The following is a 17,844-nucleotide window of genomic DNA, read 5'->3' on the forward strand; positions in this document are numbered from 1 at the left end:
TTTCCATCCTTGGAATTAAGAATCAGAGTTGCATATTTGCAAGACTATTGCACCCTTTGGTGTTGCATTGACTGCATTGATTGAGGCATGACTAATAGCAAACTTCTGATTGTGTCCATGCGGTGCAGATTCCTTTTTGTCATCACATTCCTGTAAGCTCTGTTACTTTGGGGACGTCTCCTATCCCCCACAACAAGTATACACAACATCCCGCTAAGGTTAGTCCATCCGCTCTTTCTTCTATGCTTCTCCGATCTCTCTCCTTACTTGGATCTTGGTCCTTGTTTATGTGATCATATCCCCGTATACGTTTGCCATTGAGACATATGCTCCAGAGAGCTTTTCATCCAATATCACCGCATTCTCAAAGGCATGCCTTCCGACTTCAACATTCTTCCACTTTTGACAAGCACTCAACATGCTTGACCATATAACAACATCTGGCTGGAAGGGCATCTTCTCAACCATTGACATGGCCTGATCCACTTGGCCTCCACGGCCTAGGAGATCAACCATGCAGGTATAATGCTGAATAGTCGGCATAATCGCATATTGTTTGGTCATAGCCTGGAAGTACTTCTGGCCCCTGTCCAATAGACCCGCGTGACTGCATACATTGAGAAGACTAAGAAACGTGACCCCATCTGGCTGTATGCCTTCCTGCCTTATTCTCTCAAACAGATCAAACACGTGTTCACACTCCCCCTGGCGGGCATAACCTGCAATCAAAGAATTCCATGTTACAACACCCCTTGTGGGCAATGAATCAAACAACTGCTGGGCATCAACCATGCTCCCACATCTGGCGTACATGTCAATAAGACTAGTTGCGACAATCGCAACAGTCTCACAACCAACACTCCTAATTTGAAAATGGAGTTCCTTTCCAGATTTTAAAGCTGCAGAGTTGCCACAAGCTTTCAAGATGGAGGCAAAGGTAACACAATTTGGTGACAGTCCATGCGTTTGCATTTGTGCATAAAGCCTAAAAGCCTCCTCACTTTCGTCTTGCTCAGCATACCCCAAAATCATGGTAGTCCACGTAACCACATTACGATGTGGCACTCCGTCAAAGACACGGCGTGCATCCTCCACACTCCCACATTTTGTGTACATATCCACCAAGGTGTTTCCCACAAATAGACCTGATTCAATCCCCCTCTTTACTACTTGGGAGTGTACAGCTCTACCTTTCCCTAGACATCCTGTTGTTGCCAATTTCCTGTGAACCCCCTCTTCCAGTACTGCCAGGGTACTGCAAGCCTTCAATGCGCCAACAAAGGTTCGCTCACTAGGCTGGACACCTTCCTGGCGCATCTGTGCATACAAATTTAAAGCCAGCGCACCCTCTTCCTGCTTGGCATGCCCCAAGATCATGTTAGTCCAGGTAACCACGTTACGAGAAGGCAATCCATCAAAGACACGCTGTGCATCCCCCATGCTCCCACTTTTTGCATACATGTCCACCAAAGTGTTTCCCACAAATACATCAGACTCAGAGCCAGTCTTTACAACCTGGGAGTGGATGGCTCTGCCTTTCTCCAAGAATTCAGTTTCCGCAAATTTTCCATCAGCTTGCTTAGCCTCTGCCAGGCTAGTACAGGCCTTCAATGCACCAAGGATGGTTCGAGCATTCGGTTGCACACCTTCCAGGTGCATTTGTGCATATGACTCCAATGCCTGTTCAGCCCTTTCCTGCTTTGCATAGCCCAGGATCATTGTAGTCCATGTAACAACGTCACGACAAGGCAATCTGTCAAAGACAGATTGTGCATCCTCCATGCTCCCACATTTTGCATACAAATCCACCAAAGTGGTTCCCAAGAATACATCTGACTCAAAGCCCCTCTTCACTACTTGGGAGTGTACGGCTCTACCTTTCTCTAAGCATTCTATTTTCAATTTCACATCAACTTGCTTCCCATCATCCAGTGCGGCCAGACTAGTGCAAGCCTTCAATGCGCCAACAAAGGTACGATCACTGGGTTGGATTCCTACCTGCTGCATCCGTGCATACAACTCCAAAGCCTGTGTACCCATGTCCTGCTTGGCATAGCCCAGGATCAAAATGTTCCATGAAAAGACATTGTGAATTGGCATGTTTTCAAACATCAGCCGAGCATCCATCATGCTCCCACGCTTCACATACATTTGCATCAAGTTGTTTGCCTCAAACACTGGAAGTTCATGTAAACGTTCCACCGGATGAGCATGAATTTCCTCAACCTCATACGGCTGAAGCAATCTCGTGCAGGCCGCTCTTCCTGTAACAAAGGAATGGCTGCACCGGAGCAGCCAAGGCTGTGGGCCCATTACCAAGGGAAGAAGCAAGCAGAGATATAACTTACACAAACACAAGACAAGATCCCACAAGACCAGCCCAACCAGGAGGAGCGCAGAGCGTCGCACGGATGAAGGCAGAGCAGGCAATTGCGTAAAAGAACGCTTATACAAAAATAACTTGCGGGAGACCTATGCACTCTTATATTAAAGACAATTCGCTAATCATGCGCTCAGTATGAAGGCAGTAATCCCAAAATGCTACTCAAAAAGCTACATCGGCACAGCTAGAGAATTCCCGTTACCACAACAAAAATTTCGTAAAAAAAAGTAACGAGATGCATCCTGAATTGAAATTAGATTACTGTATTGTAGATTATACTACTCCACAAGCGAAAGTATATTAAGGCTGCACATACGTCATGGCTAGCAAACTGTGTAAGCATTTAGAGAAGAAAAGGCGTCTAAAATCTGGCAAAACTGGTTGTGACGCAGGCCGGTCCCAACAAAGTCACTATGCCAAAGAAATGGTGCTGGAGCCACCACGTTGAGCTGGAGCGGGAGCTTCCGCCCTGACAGTCAGTGAAGCCGCAGTGGACCTGGTTGTATAAGTCGATCGTGGTGTTTTCTCTTCGACTCCATGAACTCGGACTCGCAGAAAGCAGGGGGAGGGGCAATGCTGTCTTCATTTTTCGTTCCAGGGAAGGCAATGCTGCCGTGATGTCGTGCACATAGCGATCAAACGGAGCGATCTTCTTTTGAAGAGAGGCAGCGAGCAGCGATGGCGGGCTGGAAGGTGCGTTGGAGTTGAGAGAAGCAAGTGCATGGTGGATGGGGGAGGCGAAGCTGTTGTGGAAAGAGTGAGCAAGGTCAGCAGCGGCTTCATGAGAGAGGAAGGATTCAAGGAGGCAAAGGGAGAGAGACTGAGAAGAGCTTGGCTTTGAGGATTTGGAGGTGGAAGAGCTCATGCTCATGGAGGTTCTTCTCAAGCATCATTCAACATTTGATGGTTCTTCTTTGATTCCAGGTTCTTGTGGCTCCTTTGCCAGGTTCTTGTGGTACTATGGCCTCTTGCTTGGCCGTGGAATCACGGCTAGTAGGACGTGTTGGCGTCGCCCTTGATGTTGTAACTTCTGGACCTTTGGGGGATCGGGCTTCCCCTTTTTTGATCTGATGTGTGTAGGGCTAAACATCCGTCTGCATGGGATGTAGCATCTAGCATAGACTCAAGGTGGAGCTGACATTGTAAAGGCTTAGAAGCCTGAATATCACTGAAAATGCATAAGATATCCCTAAAGCATACCAGGTGTGGAATGCTAATATAGGGACTCATCTAAAGTCCTCGATCCAGCCACTAATCTACATTTGTCCACAACAGCCATAAGTGCATGCTCAAACTCTAAGGTTCCCCAGATTGCGATATGGCTGAACCTGATGATGTCCCCTGCACTGATGCATAAATGTCCTCATCTTTGAGGAATGATCTGTAGATTGGAGGTGGTGATCAATATCAAAGGTGAAAGCATTAGTGATGGGGATGCTGGAATGTACCTAAAGAGCTGAATGCGTTGTGGCATGTATCTCTGCATGTTGCTAGAGATGTGAGTGCCTTATACTGAGGACTTACCTGCTGAATAACTGCATGATCATTGGTAACTCCTGCTGTGTATTTGTATCATCTGTGGTAGTAATAGATGGAGTCAGATCCATGCATGAAAGCAAAGGGTGTACATTACTAGAATCAGACTGTGCTGATGTAAATGCTAAGGGCTTACCATCAAATAAGCCTCATGCTGAGGGCTTACTGAGAAATATGCATGATACGAATGTGAAGGCTAATCCATGCTAACTTGTGGTAAATCTACATCTAATCTCTCAAACCAATGAGGCTTGAGTCTGCATCGTAAACTGGTACATACCATGTGGTAATGAATTGTCAAAGTAGGTTCTCTTTCCACCCACGGATCTCATTCGGAGTTATGACTGGTGTATCATCAACTGTGTGATGTGAATAGCTCCATGCTTGAGGCGGGGTCTAGTGCTCTATGCTAGAGGATTACCCGTGTACCAATGAGAGTGTCTACCCATGAGAACACTGTATGAGAGCTGCCATTGGGGTCTTATGCTTGAGCTGCCGCCGCTGGGGGCTTATGCTAAATCTGTCAAACTCTGAACCAAGTCATGTGATGAAAGAATGTGTGTATGCCAAGGATCAAGCCTATAATGAAATGATGACAACTATGTGTCAGGAGTAGCTAAGATATTGTATAAGGCTAATGTGTATGTGTAGGAGCCAATGCAAAATAATGGTCAACAATGTGTGACTTTACATGGGTGGCATATGTGTGCAAGATGTGTGCAACAATCCTAGAGTGAATGTGTATACCGATGATGGAACCGAATCTACTGACACCGATGGGAACTAATCGGGTGATATGGCAATGGCTTACTTGTTGGCTTGGTGGAGTTTAATCTCATCTATGGATGTACTAGTCTATAGCTAGACTATGGGTCGAAGCATAAAATGTAGCAAAAGAATTTTATCTCGCTCATTTTTATGTGTTGGGTGACTACAATGGATGAGGAAGTGGTTCTAATGAAGAGGATTGGATGATTATGATTAGTGGATAAGCCAGAATGCAGTTCTGAGGTTCTCATCGTGTAGAGCATGATCTGCCAATCATTTTTGCTATTTAGACCACTACAAAATTCCCTCTCAATCAAAAGTTCTGGCCATTTGAAATATGTGCCAAACTTTGTCCAAGGAAGTGGTCGAATTGATGATGTGGCATGTGCTGGTGTGGCACTCTGATGACATGGTAATATGGGGGTCACATGTAGGTTACAAAAAGTATGCCTATGTGGCACTCGGTGCTTAGGTGACATAGACATGCTGATGTGGCATGCTGTGACTAGGCAACTGATTAGGATGACATGGCATTGTTGATTGGACTACTGACATGGTGCTGACATGGCAATGATGACATGGTAGGTAACTGGGCAACTCATGTGGAATGACATAGTATTTGATGATGTGGCATGTGGCCAATGTTGATGTGGCACTGTGGCATGTGGTGATGATGTGGCCAGTATATAGGTGAATTTGCCACGTGGCACAATACTAACCACCACTGATGAAAACTAGGGTCAGTTTTCACCTAAACCAAGTGGGAGCCTTATCGACCATGTGGCACAAAGAGGCTTAGTGGGAGACTCAGGTGAGAGATAAGAAGATGTGTCAAAATCTTCAGGGATTTGTCGGAATGTGTAGATGCTGTTGGAATCTAAAAGATTTTGATATTGGCTTGACATTCCTTCCCCGTTGTGTGGTCGGGTAGAGCATGTCGTTTGTGATGAATGTCATTTGTAAAAGTCGTTGCTCCTTGGCTTTGTGTATGTGCTCGCAATCGACTATAGCTGGCTATGGTAGAGGAGCTGGAGTCTTTGTTGCATAGCAAGTGTCATCTTGCGTATTCATTGAAGCGAGAAGCAAGGCTGATGGTTGTTAGAGATGCATGTGTCACAAGGCACTGTTAGTTGCTTGCTAGAGCATCGCACTATTGAGGGTGAGGCATCATCTATTGAGCATGATGGTTGCATCCGATGAGCTGAGGTGTTTGGAGTTTGTCGTGGAAGCCACTTGCTGAGTTGCTTGTGGTGGCGAGCTTGCCATGTAGTGGTCAGCTCGCTCTATGGCGACCTGTGATGGCGTTATTAACTGCCTAGGCTGCTACGTTGTCTTGTGTTGTGCCTAGTCGTTTGTTGTTACCTTGTAGTCGGGGCCTTTATTTGTCGCGGCTTGCGAGAGTCTTGTTGCTAGCTTGTGAGCAGCACTTATGACGTCTTTGGAGCCATGGGAGACTCGCATGTGCTAGATGGCAGTTGTTTGTAGAGCGTCGCTATTCGAAGCCACTTTGTGTATGCTTGGGATATGTTGAGGTCCCCGTCTATAGCTGCTATTGTGGAGGTTTGGAACATACGCGCAATGGCAAAAGTCATTGATGCAAAGTCGGGTACACCGAGCTACCTGGTCTGCCTTTGTAGAGTGCTCATTTGGTCTGCCTTTGCTTATTGTCTACTAGGTACTTGTCTTTGGCCGTAGTTTGGTCGCCTCCAAAGATCTGTCTATGGAGGAATAGTGGTCTGCTGGCTAGCATGTTGTGTGCTTGCCTTTTGCTTGGTCATAGTGTGAAGTCGTGTCTATTTGTTGTAGAGGCTAGCTATTGCCGAAGTTATTTGAGTTGGAGACGAGGCTCTTGTGAGCGGCTAGGTGAGTCTATCTTCACTCTAGGTCCAGCAAGAGTTGTAGTTGTTTGAGGCTGAAGGAAGCTTTAGAGAACACTCTCTCTAAAATGCTAAAATGACTCTAAAAAAGAGACCTTACAGAACGTTACAAAAAACTCCTATCGAGCAATCTCTCAAACTTCTCATAATTCAGTGCAAAATTGAAATGAGCATAAGTCACTTTCCATAGCTCTGAATGAGGAGATTTCTTAAGCGAATTGGAGGATGAAAGGAGCTCTATAAGGAGAACTCTATGAGGGAAGAAGATGCCTCACAAACCAAGGCTTGTTGCCTTGATGGAGCAAGGGCTTTTGTTCTCTCTCATAGAAAACTCTCTCACGAATGGATGAACCTCATGAATCTTGCTCTTGGAGAAGGAGGATGCTTCACACAAACAGGCTTGATGCCTTGACAAGAAGAAGCAAGGGCTTATCACTCATGAAAGGAGTGTGAGCACCATGGGCTCTGTCACCATGATAAATTGGGGAGTGTGTGTGTGTGTGTGTGTGAGACAGAGAGAGAGAGAGAGGAGTACACGTGACATATCTACCTGTACACTATGTTGTATGGAATATAAACATGAATATATTCATGAGGACCCCTTGAGGTTAGGATGAGGGTTTGCTCCCAATGCCCTTACGGTATGGTGCAATTTACACCATCCTCAACAACACTTTTGTGTAGGAGAGAGAATTCCTTACACTTTCGTGTAAGGATGGAAACTTTGGAACATGTATAAATATTTCTCAATGCAAAGAAGCTCCCACTCTTTGGGATTTAGTGTTCAAGTTCACTTTTGTGCTCATGTTCTTGACCTCCTAGCATCCCTTACACTATCATGTTCTAGCATTCTCTTACCCTTGCACTTAATCCTCCCATCTCCTCCTCCTCCCCCTCCCTTCCTCCTTCTCCTCGTTCTCCTCCTCCTTCCTCCTCCCTCCTCCCTCCTTTTCCTCCTTCCTCCCCCTCAACCTTGTTCCTCCTTCTACCCGTGAAGCTATGAAGGAGACTAGCTCTCCACTCCTCAACCTTAACTCCTACTAAGCTCTAAAAACCCTCTCTCAACTTTGAACTCCTAGTTAGCTTTCTCAATCCTATCCCCCTCCTAAACCCCGCAACCCCCTTATAGACCCTTGAATTCGCATGGAGGTGAGAGCCTCCATCAATCCTTGTTATTCATTGTTTCTCCCCCCCCCCCCCCAAAAAAAAAAAAAGCCTTCCATTAAGCATGAACAAAACCCGTGAGAGCAAGCTTAAAGTAGAAAAACGACCAAGGTTGGGGCTGAAACTGCCATCTAAACCCTGCATTAGACTCAGAGAAGGAGGAGGAGGAGAACCCCATTCTCTACAAAATATAGTCCTCCTAGCAAAGGCTACCTAAGATAACCCCTGCATGCTCACCATCAGTGTATGTATAGTGTCTGTTCATATACATGCCAAAGCAATATCCACAACACATCTAGTGTTGAAATTGGTCATTGTTAACATAATACAAAACTTTGTTCTTTTGGGGTTGCATAATATATGAGCTTAATCAGTAAAACATTAGCATGAGAAGCGAAGAACTAAGATCTATAGAATGATCAGGATATTGTTGCTTTGAAAATAGAATTCACTTCTTTCTCTCATTGCTCACATAATAAGAAGGAAATAGATACGGGATTGCATTCTGAAAAACAATAAGGAAAACATAATGCACAGAATAGACAATCAATCTGAACTCGTATTCATGATCCAAGATACTATAATCAAGAACTCACATTGCATACTTCTCTCTCAGTTTGTCTATTACAATCTTGCTATATCCGACTTTGTGGTTGGTATTTCAGTTACAACTCCAAACCATTAAGACTCTTGACCATTCTGATACAAAAGTCGGGTTACTTATTCTACCACCTAATGCCTAGCACACCTGATGGATAGGAATTTGCACTAAATTCTCGACTTGAACCCACCCCAAAATTTTATCTCTACTTTCGGTAAGTAGTGAACTCTTGTATCTGATGTAACATCCAATCAGACCTAGACTATGCCCTAGCATAGCTTGGTGCAGTACCAAGATACTAACAAATTCCATACAAAATTGTTCACTTCTCCCTAAGTAAACCCCGATTCTTAAATGGTGCTAGTTGTTTACAAAAAGAGTAGAACTATATCTAGTAGACATTTTTCTATAAACTGTTGACAGACTGAGAAATTGACAAAATGAGTTACTGACAATTACTTAAGAAATAATTCAAAAGCTAGTAGTTGTTTTGGGAGATTGTGTTGCCTTCAAATCATCATGTTGAGTGATTTCATTCCCTTGATCACCTTCATCACCTTTGATATGAATTATCAATGCTTGTAAGATTAAATTCTGTATCATCATCATCATCAATCTCATGGATTTCCACATTCCTATCTCTAATTAATTATCCATGCTTGTAAGAGATCAAATTCTGTATCATCATCAATCTCATGATTTTCACATTCCTATCTCTAATTTTCTCTATTTTTGTCATCAAAAGGGTATCTACCTCTTCCTTTTCTGTCAAAGACTCTGTTACTATATCTTGTTTTGTTGCAATCACTGTTTCTTCCAAATCAAGGGTTGTAAAAGCACGATAAGACTTAACCAGAGATAAAAATTGTGTAGAGGAAGTTTCAGGTTCCTCTGTAATAAGATGTTCTAACTCCTCTTAAGCTAAAGAGCCTATTGGCTCATATTCCTCTGTTTTTGCCAACTTAACCTTCAATGCATATACTTCCTTTCTCAATTCCTACACTTCCCTACTCAATAGAAGTTTAGACAAATTTTGGATGTGGTCATCCCACTACTGAACTGGTTGGGTTTGTAAATGAACCAATTTGTTTCCCACTTGTGCCCACAACTTAACCATATATTGTGTTAATTTGTCTTGCATTTTAGATAGTGTAGTGGGAGGCATGAATGCTCCTACAATTTCTATATCTTCTTCATCCTGCATATTTTTTATTGGACTTCCACCTGAGCCAATGCTGTGAACTTTTCTTTTAATAATTAATTCTTAGAAAATAATTTTCTATGCTCCTTTGTCAACTTCCCCATTTCAGTAAATAGTCGCTGTTGAATCTGGACCGACCATGTTCTTAATGCTTCTAGAGTTTGCTTAATATCAATCAATTTGGATTTCCATTGATCTGCATCTTATTGCAATTCCATTTTTTCTTTTTCAAATTGTTCCACTAACAGTTTCTGTTCCTCTACTTTATACTGTAGATCTTGTTTTAAATAAAGGTTATGTTCCATTATAATATTATTTTGTCTATTTTTAGTTGCTACCATTCCAAATAGACATTTTGCATTCCCCTATACTGTTCCTTGAATTGTACTTGAAATCTCTACAAGAGTGCAATAGCTTCATCTGCAACGATAAAGGTTATTTGCTCTTCGTCATTGTCTTTAGGAGTATCTTCTCTGATCTATGGATTCTCCTGTGCCATTTGTGATGGTGGTGTTGGTTGTCTTTGTTGGTTCTCTTCCTGTACTGGGTGTGTTCCCTCCTGGCCTTCCAACTTCTGGTTCTCTACAATGTCTTGTGGTGTAGGTAGAGTTTCTTGAACTTGCTGCTCCTCCTATTTTTTAGTTTCCTGTTTAACTCTGCGACTTGGTCTCCTCAGTGTGGTTTTGCATCTGATTTTCAACTTAGTCTTTTTGACCGATTCTAGCTTACTTTGTTGTTGAGTAATTTCTAGTGGTGATTTGAGGTCTTTTTGGCCTCCCATTGCTGAATCAATCTCTGCTTGGTCATAGTCAGCCTCCTTCAGCAACTTCACTGTTTCCTGTTTCAAAATTTCCTCCTGATATGCTGGTTACCTAGTTCTCTTTCATCATCTGAAAATGGTAAACTTTGGCATGGCTTGGGACCCTCTCAGAATTTGAATAAATAATCCATACGAAATTGATCAGAGCTTGATGTGTGTAGTGCTTATGCACTTGTCCTTACCACTAATCTCTCCCATTGTTCTCTCATGCATAAAAGTAGCCCAATTTACAAGATTTCCCAACTCATCAAAACGCATTAACGAATAATTATCCTTAGAAATATAATCATATTTGGTCAAAGGCAACACTCTCTCTAGGAACCACTTGTACTGGTCCTTGCACTAACCCTTCAAAGCATTTTGACATAAAAATATGCCTTGGAATGAACCTGCTCCCTAAACTCTTTGACCATGAATTCGTGTGGATATCTATTTAGAGCATTAGCTGGGGCATTAGGAATCAATGGCAATTTACAAACATGGTATACCAATTCCATTTTCAGCACCGGTAATTCTGGTGTAAGCAAGCCTTTTGTATTCCTAAGATGATCAAGTTGATTTTGGGCCTCCATATTCATAGCCCACTCCCACCATGGCAAATGATAATATTCATGCAAACCCATCTTATGTAGCCATGTGACATTTTGGGGACTAGTTGTATCTAAATTGTGCTCAAAATCCTAAAAATCACAGCTAGCAATATATGTTGACCTTTTCTTTGCAGGTCGAGGTGACTCCATCGCTTAATCATCTACGTTTGCATTCACAATGACCATCGTGATGCCTGGGGTCCTTTCCTTTTGCATGCTAACAGGTTGAAAGAAGTTGCGATTACCTGTAGACTAGACGAATTGCTGGCAACACCTTTTGCTATTGTGTGCACTTCAGCTATAGGTTTGAGAGTAGCTCGCATCCTGAGGACGACGAGGAATTTGGAATGACTGTTGTGAGTGAAGCAAAATGCTGATTCCTGCATGTGTTGGAATGCTTGCACATGGAAAGTGTCACTGTCATCACTTCCTTGCATGATTTTCTCTTTTAAAGGCCCAATGTACGCGACCGTCAGATCTCCAAAAGTCTAATGTCCAACCAAATGGTCCGATGTCAGATCGTGATTTTTCTTCAATCCGACAAATGGCTTCAACCGAAACTCATTGAGTGCTTTCATTGATATATTATCATGCATGTTAGCCTGTTGCATCATATCTCAATTTCAATTTTTTGGGAAACTTTTCCAATTTTGTAATAAATATCCACACCCAATCTCCTTCCTTAAACAATTTAAATTTGAATTTGATATGTCTATCAACCCAGGCTTTTCTTTGCTCTTGGATGACTTGTGGAGTGTAACGACTTTCAAGTCCATCTTCCAATTGATTTAATTGCTGTCGTTAGAATTCCACTAACTCCTCCAAACTTAGCTTTTTTGTTGAGAACCATAAACTAATGGTCACAAATTCCATGGGCACTACTGCCACAACCCCATAAACGAGCTTGAAGGGTGTCAGTTCCTGTGCTCACCTCAAATGTTGTTCGGGATGACCATAATGCTGAATCTAGTTTTGTGTCCCAGTCCCCGTTCCGTTCTGTTTTCCAAAACTGTCAATTTCAGAATCCGCTTCATGATTTTGTTAGAACTTTCTGCCTACCTGGCTGCTTGTAGATGATATGTTGATACGATTTTGTGAACAATCATGTGAACTTTTGTCAAATTTTTAATAGTTCTATTTAGGAAGTGTCCTCCCTAGTCCGATACCAACTCTATCAGACATCTGAATCGTGTGATGATATTGCGATACAGGAACTTTGTAGTGATGTCTGATGAATTGTTGTGCAGAGCTTATGCTTCCACCCACTTAGTGAAATAATTTATGGCTAGCAAAATATATTTGTTCCTAGTGTGTTTTGTAGCTGGTTTAAATGGTCCCACAAAATCTAGACCCCATTTTTGAAATAGCTCCAATGGTGAAATTGGATTTAGTGGCAATCTATTGGCATCTGATGGTTGTCCATCCCTTTGGCAATACCAATATTTCTTTGCAATTTCATGCAAATCCTTGATTACTATCGGCCATCACAATCCTGCTTGAAAAATCTTTTTCAATGAGACATCACCCCCAAAATGACCACCCGATATCCCTTCTTGCAAAATTGTGTGATGCTCATGGTCCGGGACACATCATCAAAGTATTTGATCTATTCCTCTTTTGTACAGTGCCCCTACAATAATATGGTCTGCTTTTGAGAGTCGCTTTTGATCTCTTGTAAAATATTCAAAAAACATTCCGTTTATTAGATTTTGTAACATTTTGTCATACCAATCTGTTCCATGAATGGCTTCCACTTGGAACAAAGATGCATCTATGACATCATCCGAAATTCCTTGTCCTGGGTGTTCTCCAAACTCCAATCTGCTCAGGTGATCCACAATAAGGTGCTATCTTCCGCAAGTGTGCCTGCACTATTCTGTAATTGAATTCTTGTAAGAGTAAGATCCACCTTGATACCCTTTTAGATGGTTGTGGTTTGTTGACCAAATATAGTAGTGCTTGGTGGTCGATGTGGAAAACCACTATGGTAGCCAAAAGACAATGCCAGAATTTCTACAAATCATATATCATGCCCAAGCCTTCCCTTTTAGTAACTGAACAATGAATAGTTCCGTTTGGCTAGTGACCAGGTATGGCTGGCCTAGTAAATTGGCCGGAACCACCCTTTTTTCAAGGTTTCCATTAATACCGCCCCTATGTCAATGTCCAATGCATCCACAAAAACATGAAATTTTCGAGTCTAATCTGTTGGAATTAGAATAGATGCTACTACCAAAATTTTATTCAGCAAGTCAAATGCTTTTTGTTGCTCTTCTCTCCAATAAATTGTTCATTTGGCTTAACCAATTTCGATAGTGGTTGACAGACATAGCACAAAATACCTGAGAAATCTATTGTGCCATTTCACTTGACCGATAAATCTCATGACTTCTTTGGCGTTTCTTGGCGCTTTAGCCTCTTTGATTGCAGCAACTTTCCTTGGATCAATGGCCATTCCTTCGGCTGAAATGATGTGTCCAAGTAAAACACCCCCACGGACTGCAAATGCGCATTTCATCAGATTTAGGCTCAATCAAGATTCCCGACATTTTTCAAAATAGAGTCGAAGGTCTTCGATGTGTTCATCTTTTTTGCCGAACACGATGAAGTCATCTAGAAACACTCTCATGAAAGTAGTAAGGTATGGTGCAAAAATTATTTGCATCCATCCTTGAAATGTAGGTGGGGCATTTTTAAATCTTGATTTCATGACATTGCTTGCAAATACTCCCCATTCTATAACAAATGTTGTTTTGTCCCTGTCTTCCTTAGCCATTTGAATCTAATTGTAACCATTGAATCCATCAAGGAAACTATACACCTCATGGTCTGCTACTGCATCCAGCATTGTGTCACAAAAAGGTAGAGGAAAGGGGTTGGGTATAGTGGCTGCATTGAACTTTCTGTAGTGCAATTTTCCATTCTCCTTGGGGACTATGACTATAGGAGAAAGCCATGTTACTCTATCCATTGGGTATATGAGGCGTACTCTAAGCAATTTATCAAATTTTTCTTTAACCAACTTAGCATAATTTGGATTCATGCAATATCTCTACTATACTACCAGAATTTGCGTCCTTTTTCAAGTTGATGTGGTGAACATACAGACTTAGATCTATGCCCTTCATGTCAGTGTATTTCCAAGAAAAACTATCTTTGAATTCCTTTAGTAATTGCATCAGTTCTATTTTGAAGATACCTTCCAAATGCACACTTGATTTCACAGTCTATGGCTTTTTTGTCGTGCCAAGATTCAATTCTTCCAGCTCATCTTCTTTCACCCTTGTTGTTTTCTTCATCTGCTCTTCTACCGCCTTACAAATGACAGCTTCACTCCATTTTCGCTGGGTGGATTCTTCACCCCATTTTTGCTAGGTGGAGTCTTCATCCAAATCTTCTTTGGATTTTGGATTAACCTGCTTTTTGCCGAATATTTATCGGAACTCCACTAGCTCTACCAACATTACTTGATAGGCTACTACCACTTTTGCATGTTGCTATGCTATATGGTCAACATCCAAATCTTCTTTGGATTTGGATTAACCTATTAGATATCAATGCTCCACTCTTGCGTAACTACACGGGAACTAGCTAACTCTACTTGTAAGCCCCCCATATGAGGAGAAGGCATTTGAGTAGCTCGGTTATTCGGTAGGTCCTGGTTTGGACACTAGATGGGGCCATGTGTGGCCTGCTGGCTGGACGACTTCAGATAGAGTTGGCACACCGCCAACTAGGCTACATGCAAGTGCGGGAAGGCATCCCTTAACTGACCGCACTGAGGGTAGACAGAGCATTTCCTGGGGCAGTCCACTTTCGGGTTGTGGGGCCCGTTTGGAGCCTCAGATGATCCCGGATGGCTCTGGGCCGAACGGCGACCATAGGTCAGTTGCTCTGTTTTGCGCACCGGTTCTATCATATGGTCGGTGGCCTATTTTCAGACTAACCCCTAGTCGACCATTTTGGGTGGACTGGGTCGATCACCCAATTGAGCCTAACCGACTACGATTGGTGGCTATATAAGAGCAAGCCCGTGAAGCCCATTTCATCAGTGGCTACAACAACCCTGATTCCTTAGCATCTAGCCTTTGTCTTCCACTATTTCCAGCATGCCATCCAAGCTTCTTTCATAGGAGCGTACAGTTGGGAGGCAGTGCCATCTATTGTATCAGTTCTACAGTAATCAAATTTTTGATTCTCCATACTATCTTGTTTTCTCTCTTGCGTACGAGATCCTATTGTCTATTGAGCACAGACGTATTATTTTCTTACATGGTATCAAAGCCTGGACTCTAGTAAGAAGATTTACTAGTGTGTTTTCTATTTGCAAGCAGATTGTGAGAGATGGCCCAGCCCACAAGACTGCGAATCCCATCGTTCGACGAAAGCAAAAAGTTGGACGGCTCTAACTATCCACTTTGGAAGTTCAAGATGAAGACCATCCTAAGCGCATACGAGCTTTGGGACACTGCTACTGGGGTGGACGTGAGGCCGGTTGCGAGATCGGATCTAGCCAATGCAGGACAATAGATAGTACCAACTACGGATGAGATTCTCGCGTGGACAAGAAGAAATGCAGATGCGCTGTGTTCGATTGTCTGTAGAGATCAGTGACAGGGTACTGTTTCTCACTTGGATCTGGAGTTGTGTTATGGATCAACAAGAAGCAACTCACAGTTGCTCTTTCTTCTACCGAGGCCGAGTACAAATCTGCATGCTTTGCTTCTTGCGAGGCAGTGTGGTTTAGGAGGATTTTGGGGGACATGGGTGGAGTGCAGAACAAGCCTATGCAGTTATCATGTGACAATCAGAGTTGCATGGCGATTGCAAAGAACCCGGTGTTCTACGCTCGCACAAAACACATTGAGATCTAATATCACTTTGTACGCGAGCTCATCATGGATGGAGAGGTCGACTTGGTGTACTATCCAACTACAAAGAATGCTGCGGACATCTTCACAAAGGCTCTTGGAAGAGACTTGCTGGAGAGGCATCTTCATCGACTTGGCATTGGGCCGAAAAAGTAAGTTCACTTGCGGATGGACATTGAGGGGGGGTGTTAGATATCAATGCTCCACTCTCGTGTAACTACGCGGGAACCAGCTAACTCTACTTGTAAGCCCCCCATATGAGGAGAAGGCATTTGAGTAGCTCGGTTATCCGGTAGGTCATGGTTTGGACACCAAATGGGGGCCATGTGTGGCCTGATGGCTGGACGGCTTCAGATAGAGTTGGCACACTGCCAACTAGGCTACATGCAAGTGCGAGAAGGCATCCCTTAACTGACCGCACTGAGGGTAGACAGAGCATTTCCCAGGGCAGCCCACTCTTGGGTTGCGGGGCCTGTTTGGAGCCTCAGATGATCTCGGATGGCTCTGGGCCGAACGGAGACTGTAGGTTAGTTGCTTTGTTTTGCGCACCGGTTCTATTGTATGGTTGGTGGCCTATTTCAAGACCAACCCTCAGTCGATCGTTTTGGGTGGACTGGGTCGGTCACCCAATTGAGCCTAACCGACTACGACTGGTGGCTATATAAGAGCAAGCCCGTGAAGCCCATTTCATCACTGGCTATAGCAACCCTGATTCCTTAGCATCCAGCCTCCGTCTTCTACTGTTTCCAGCATGCCATCGAAGCTTCTTTCACAGGAGCGCATGGTTGGGAGGCAACGCCATCTATTGTATCAGTTCTACAGTAATCAAATTTTTGATTTTCCATACTATCTTGTTTTCTCTCTTGCGTACAAGATCCTGTTATCTGTTGAGCACAGACGTATTATTTTCTTACATAACCTACTTTTTGCCGGATCTTTACCGGAACTCCACTAGCTCTACCAACATTACTTGATAGGCTGCTGCCACTTTTGCATGTTGCTATGCTATATGGCCAACATCTACCTCATAGAGTGGGATGATGAATGGATTTGCATCCAAAACTTCTTGCTCCTTGTCATCATCCATTTCTGACAGCATGTTAACACACTGTGCAATCAATGGTCTATAGTTCCTTTTCTAGTACCAATTTCGAGACCATGTCTAGGTGGAGTTTCTTTTTCCCACTTTGGACTGTGATCTTATAGGCCTCCCAATCCTATTTCACCTTGGTTATTTTAAACCATGGCCTTCCCAGCAACATCAGATAGGAGAAATCTTCCTTTTCCATCTAGAGGACCACAAAATTGGCTTTAAATATCATGCCCTAAATTACAATTTGCTAATTGTAATCTTCCTTTTCCATCTAGAGGACCACAAAATTGGCTTTAAATATCATGCCCTAAATTACAATTTGCTAAAAGGAGAAATCTTCCTTTTCCATCTGGAGGACCACAAAATTGGCTTTAAATATCATGCCCTAAATTACATATTGTGCGGGAGAGTATTCACACCCAAGCCCCCATCTAGTAATGTTCCCTGTATTTCTTGACCATTACAACAAACTTTGATTGCCAGGACTTTATAGTCCACATCATTTGGTTCTACTTGCAACATGGTGGTTCTTCCAATGATCGTTGGTAATCTGATTGATATAAATAAGGATTCTGGTTTCTTTTGCTCTTGTTTTCCCTCTTGCAATTGCTTAAAGAAATTCTCATGGAACATGGGAGCCAAAATCAACTGTTGATCTAATGTTATCTTTATAAATGCCTGCTTTAGTGCATGGAACAATTTGGCTGAGAGGATTTCTTCATCCTTCTTTCAGCTAGTCGCCCCTTGCTCCTTAACTATTGATTGGTTCTCCATCTCCCTACTACTTGTTGGATCTTCTGTCCGATCCTTTCTCGGACTCAACATTGGTCTATGATCCGGACTTTCCTTCGGACTTGTTGCCAAGATTGGTGGTCGGATTAGGTTTTGGATTTTTCGGATTGGTTCGTCCCTGTAGATCCATGGTTGCCAAACTCTTGTC

General features: G+C 42.9%; 1 protein-coding gene across 1 annotated transcript; it reads right to left on the bottom strand.

Annotated features, from left to right (window-relative positions):
• Positions 1 to 285: 285 nt before the first annotated feature.
• LOC147891659 (pentatricopeptide repeat-containing protein At1g06140, mitochondrial-like) lies at positions 286 to 2,313 on the bottom strand. The gene has a single exon (XM_087388017.1). The coding sequence runs from the start codon at positions 2,311 to 2,313 to the stop codon at positions 286 to 288; it is 2,028 nt and encodes a 675-aa protein (XP_087244143.1).
• Between the last annotated feature and the right edge of the window lie 15,531 nt (positions 2,314 to 17,844).

Source organism: Dipteris shenzhenensis, chromosome 17, assembly GCF_047967505.1.
Source record: "Dipteris shenzhenensis isolate YYH24624 ecotype China chromosome 17, Dip_SZ_1.0, whole genome shotgun sequence".
Classification (NCBI taxonomy): Eukaryota; Viridiplantae; Streptophyta; class Polypodiopsida; order Gleicheniales; family Dipteridaceae; genus Dipteris; species Dipteris shenzhenensis.

Bases quoted from the DNA above. Each gene is read 5' to 3' on its own strand.
- LOC147891659 (XM_087388017.1), bottom strand. From the start codon at position 2,313: ATGGGCCCACAGCCTTGGCTGCTCCGGTGCAGCCATTCCTTTGTTACA.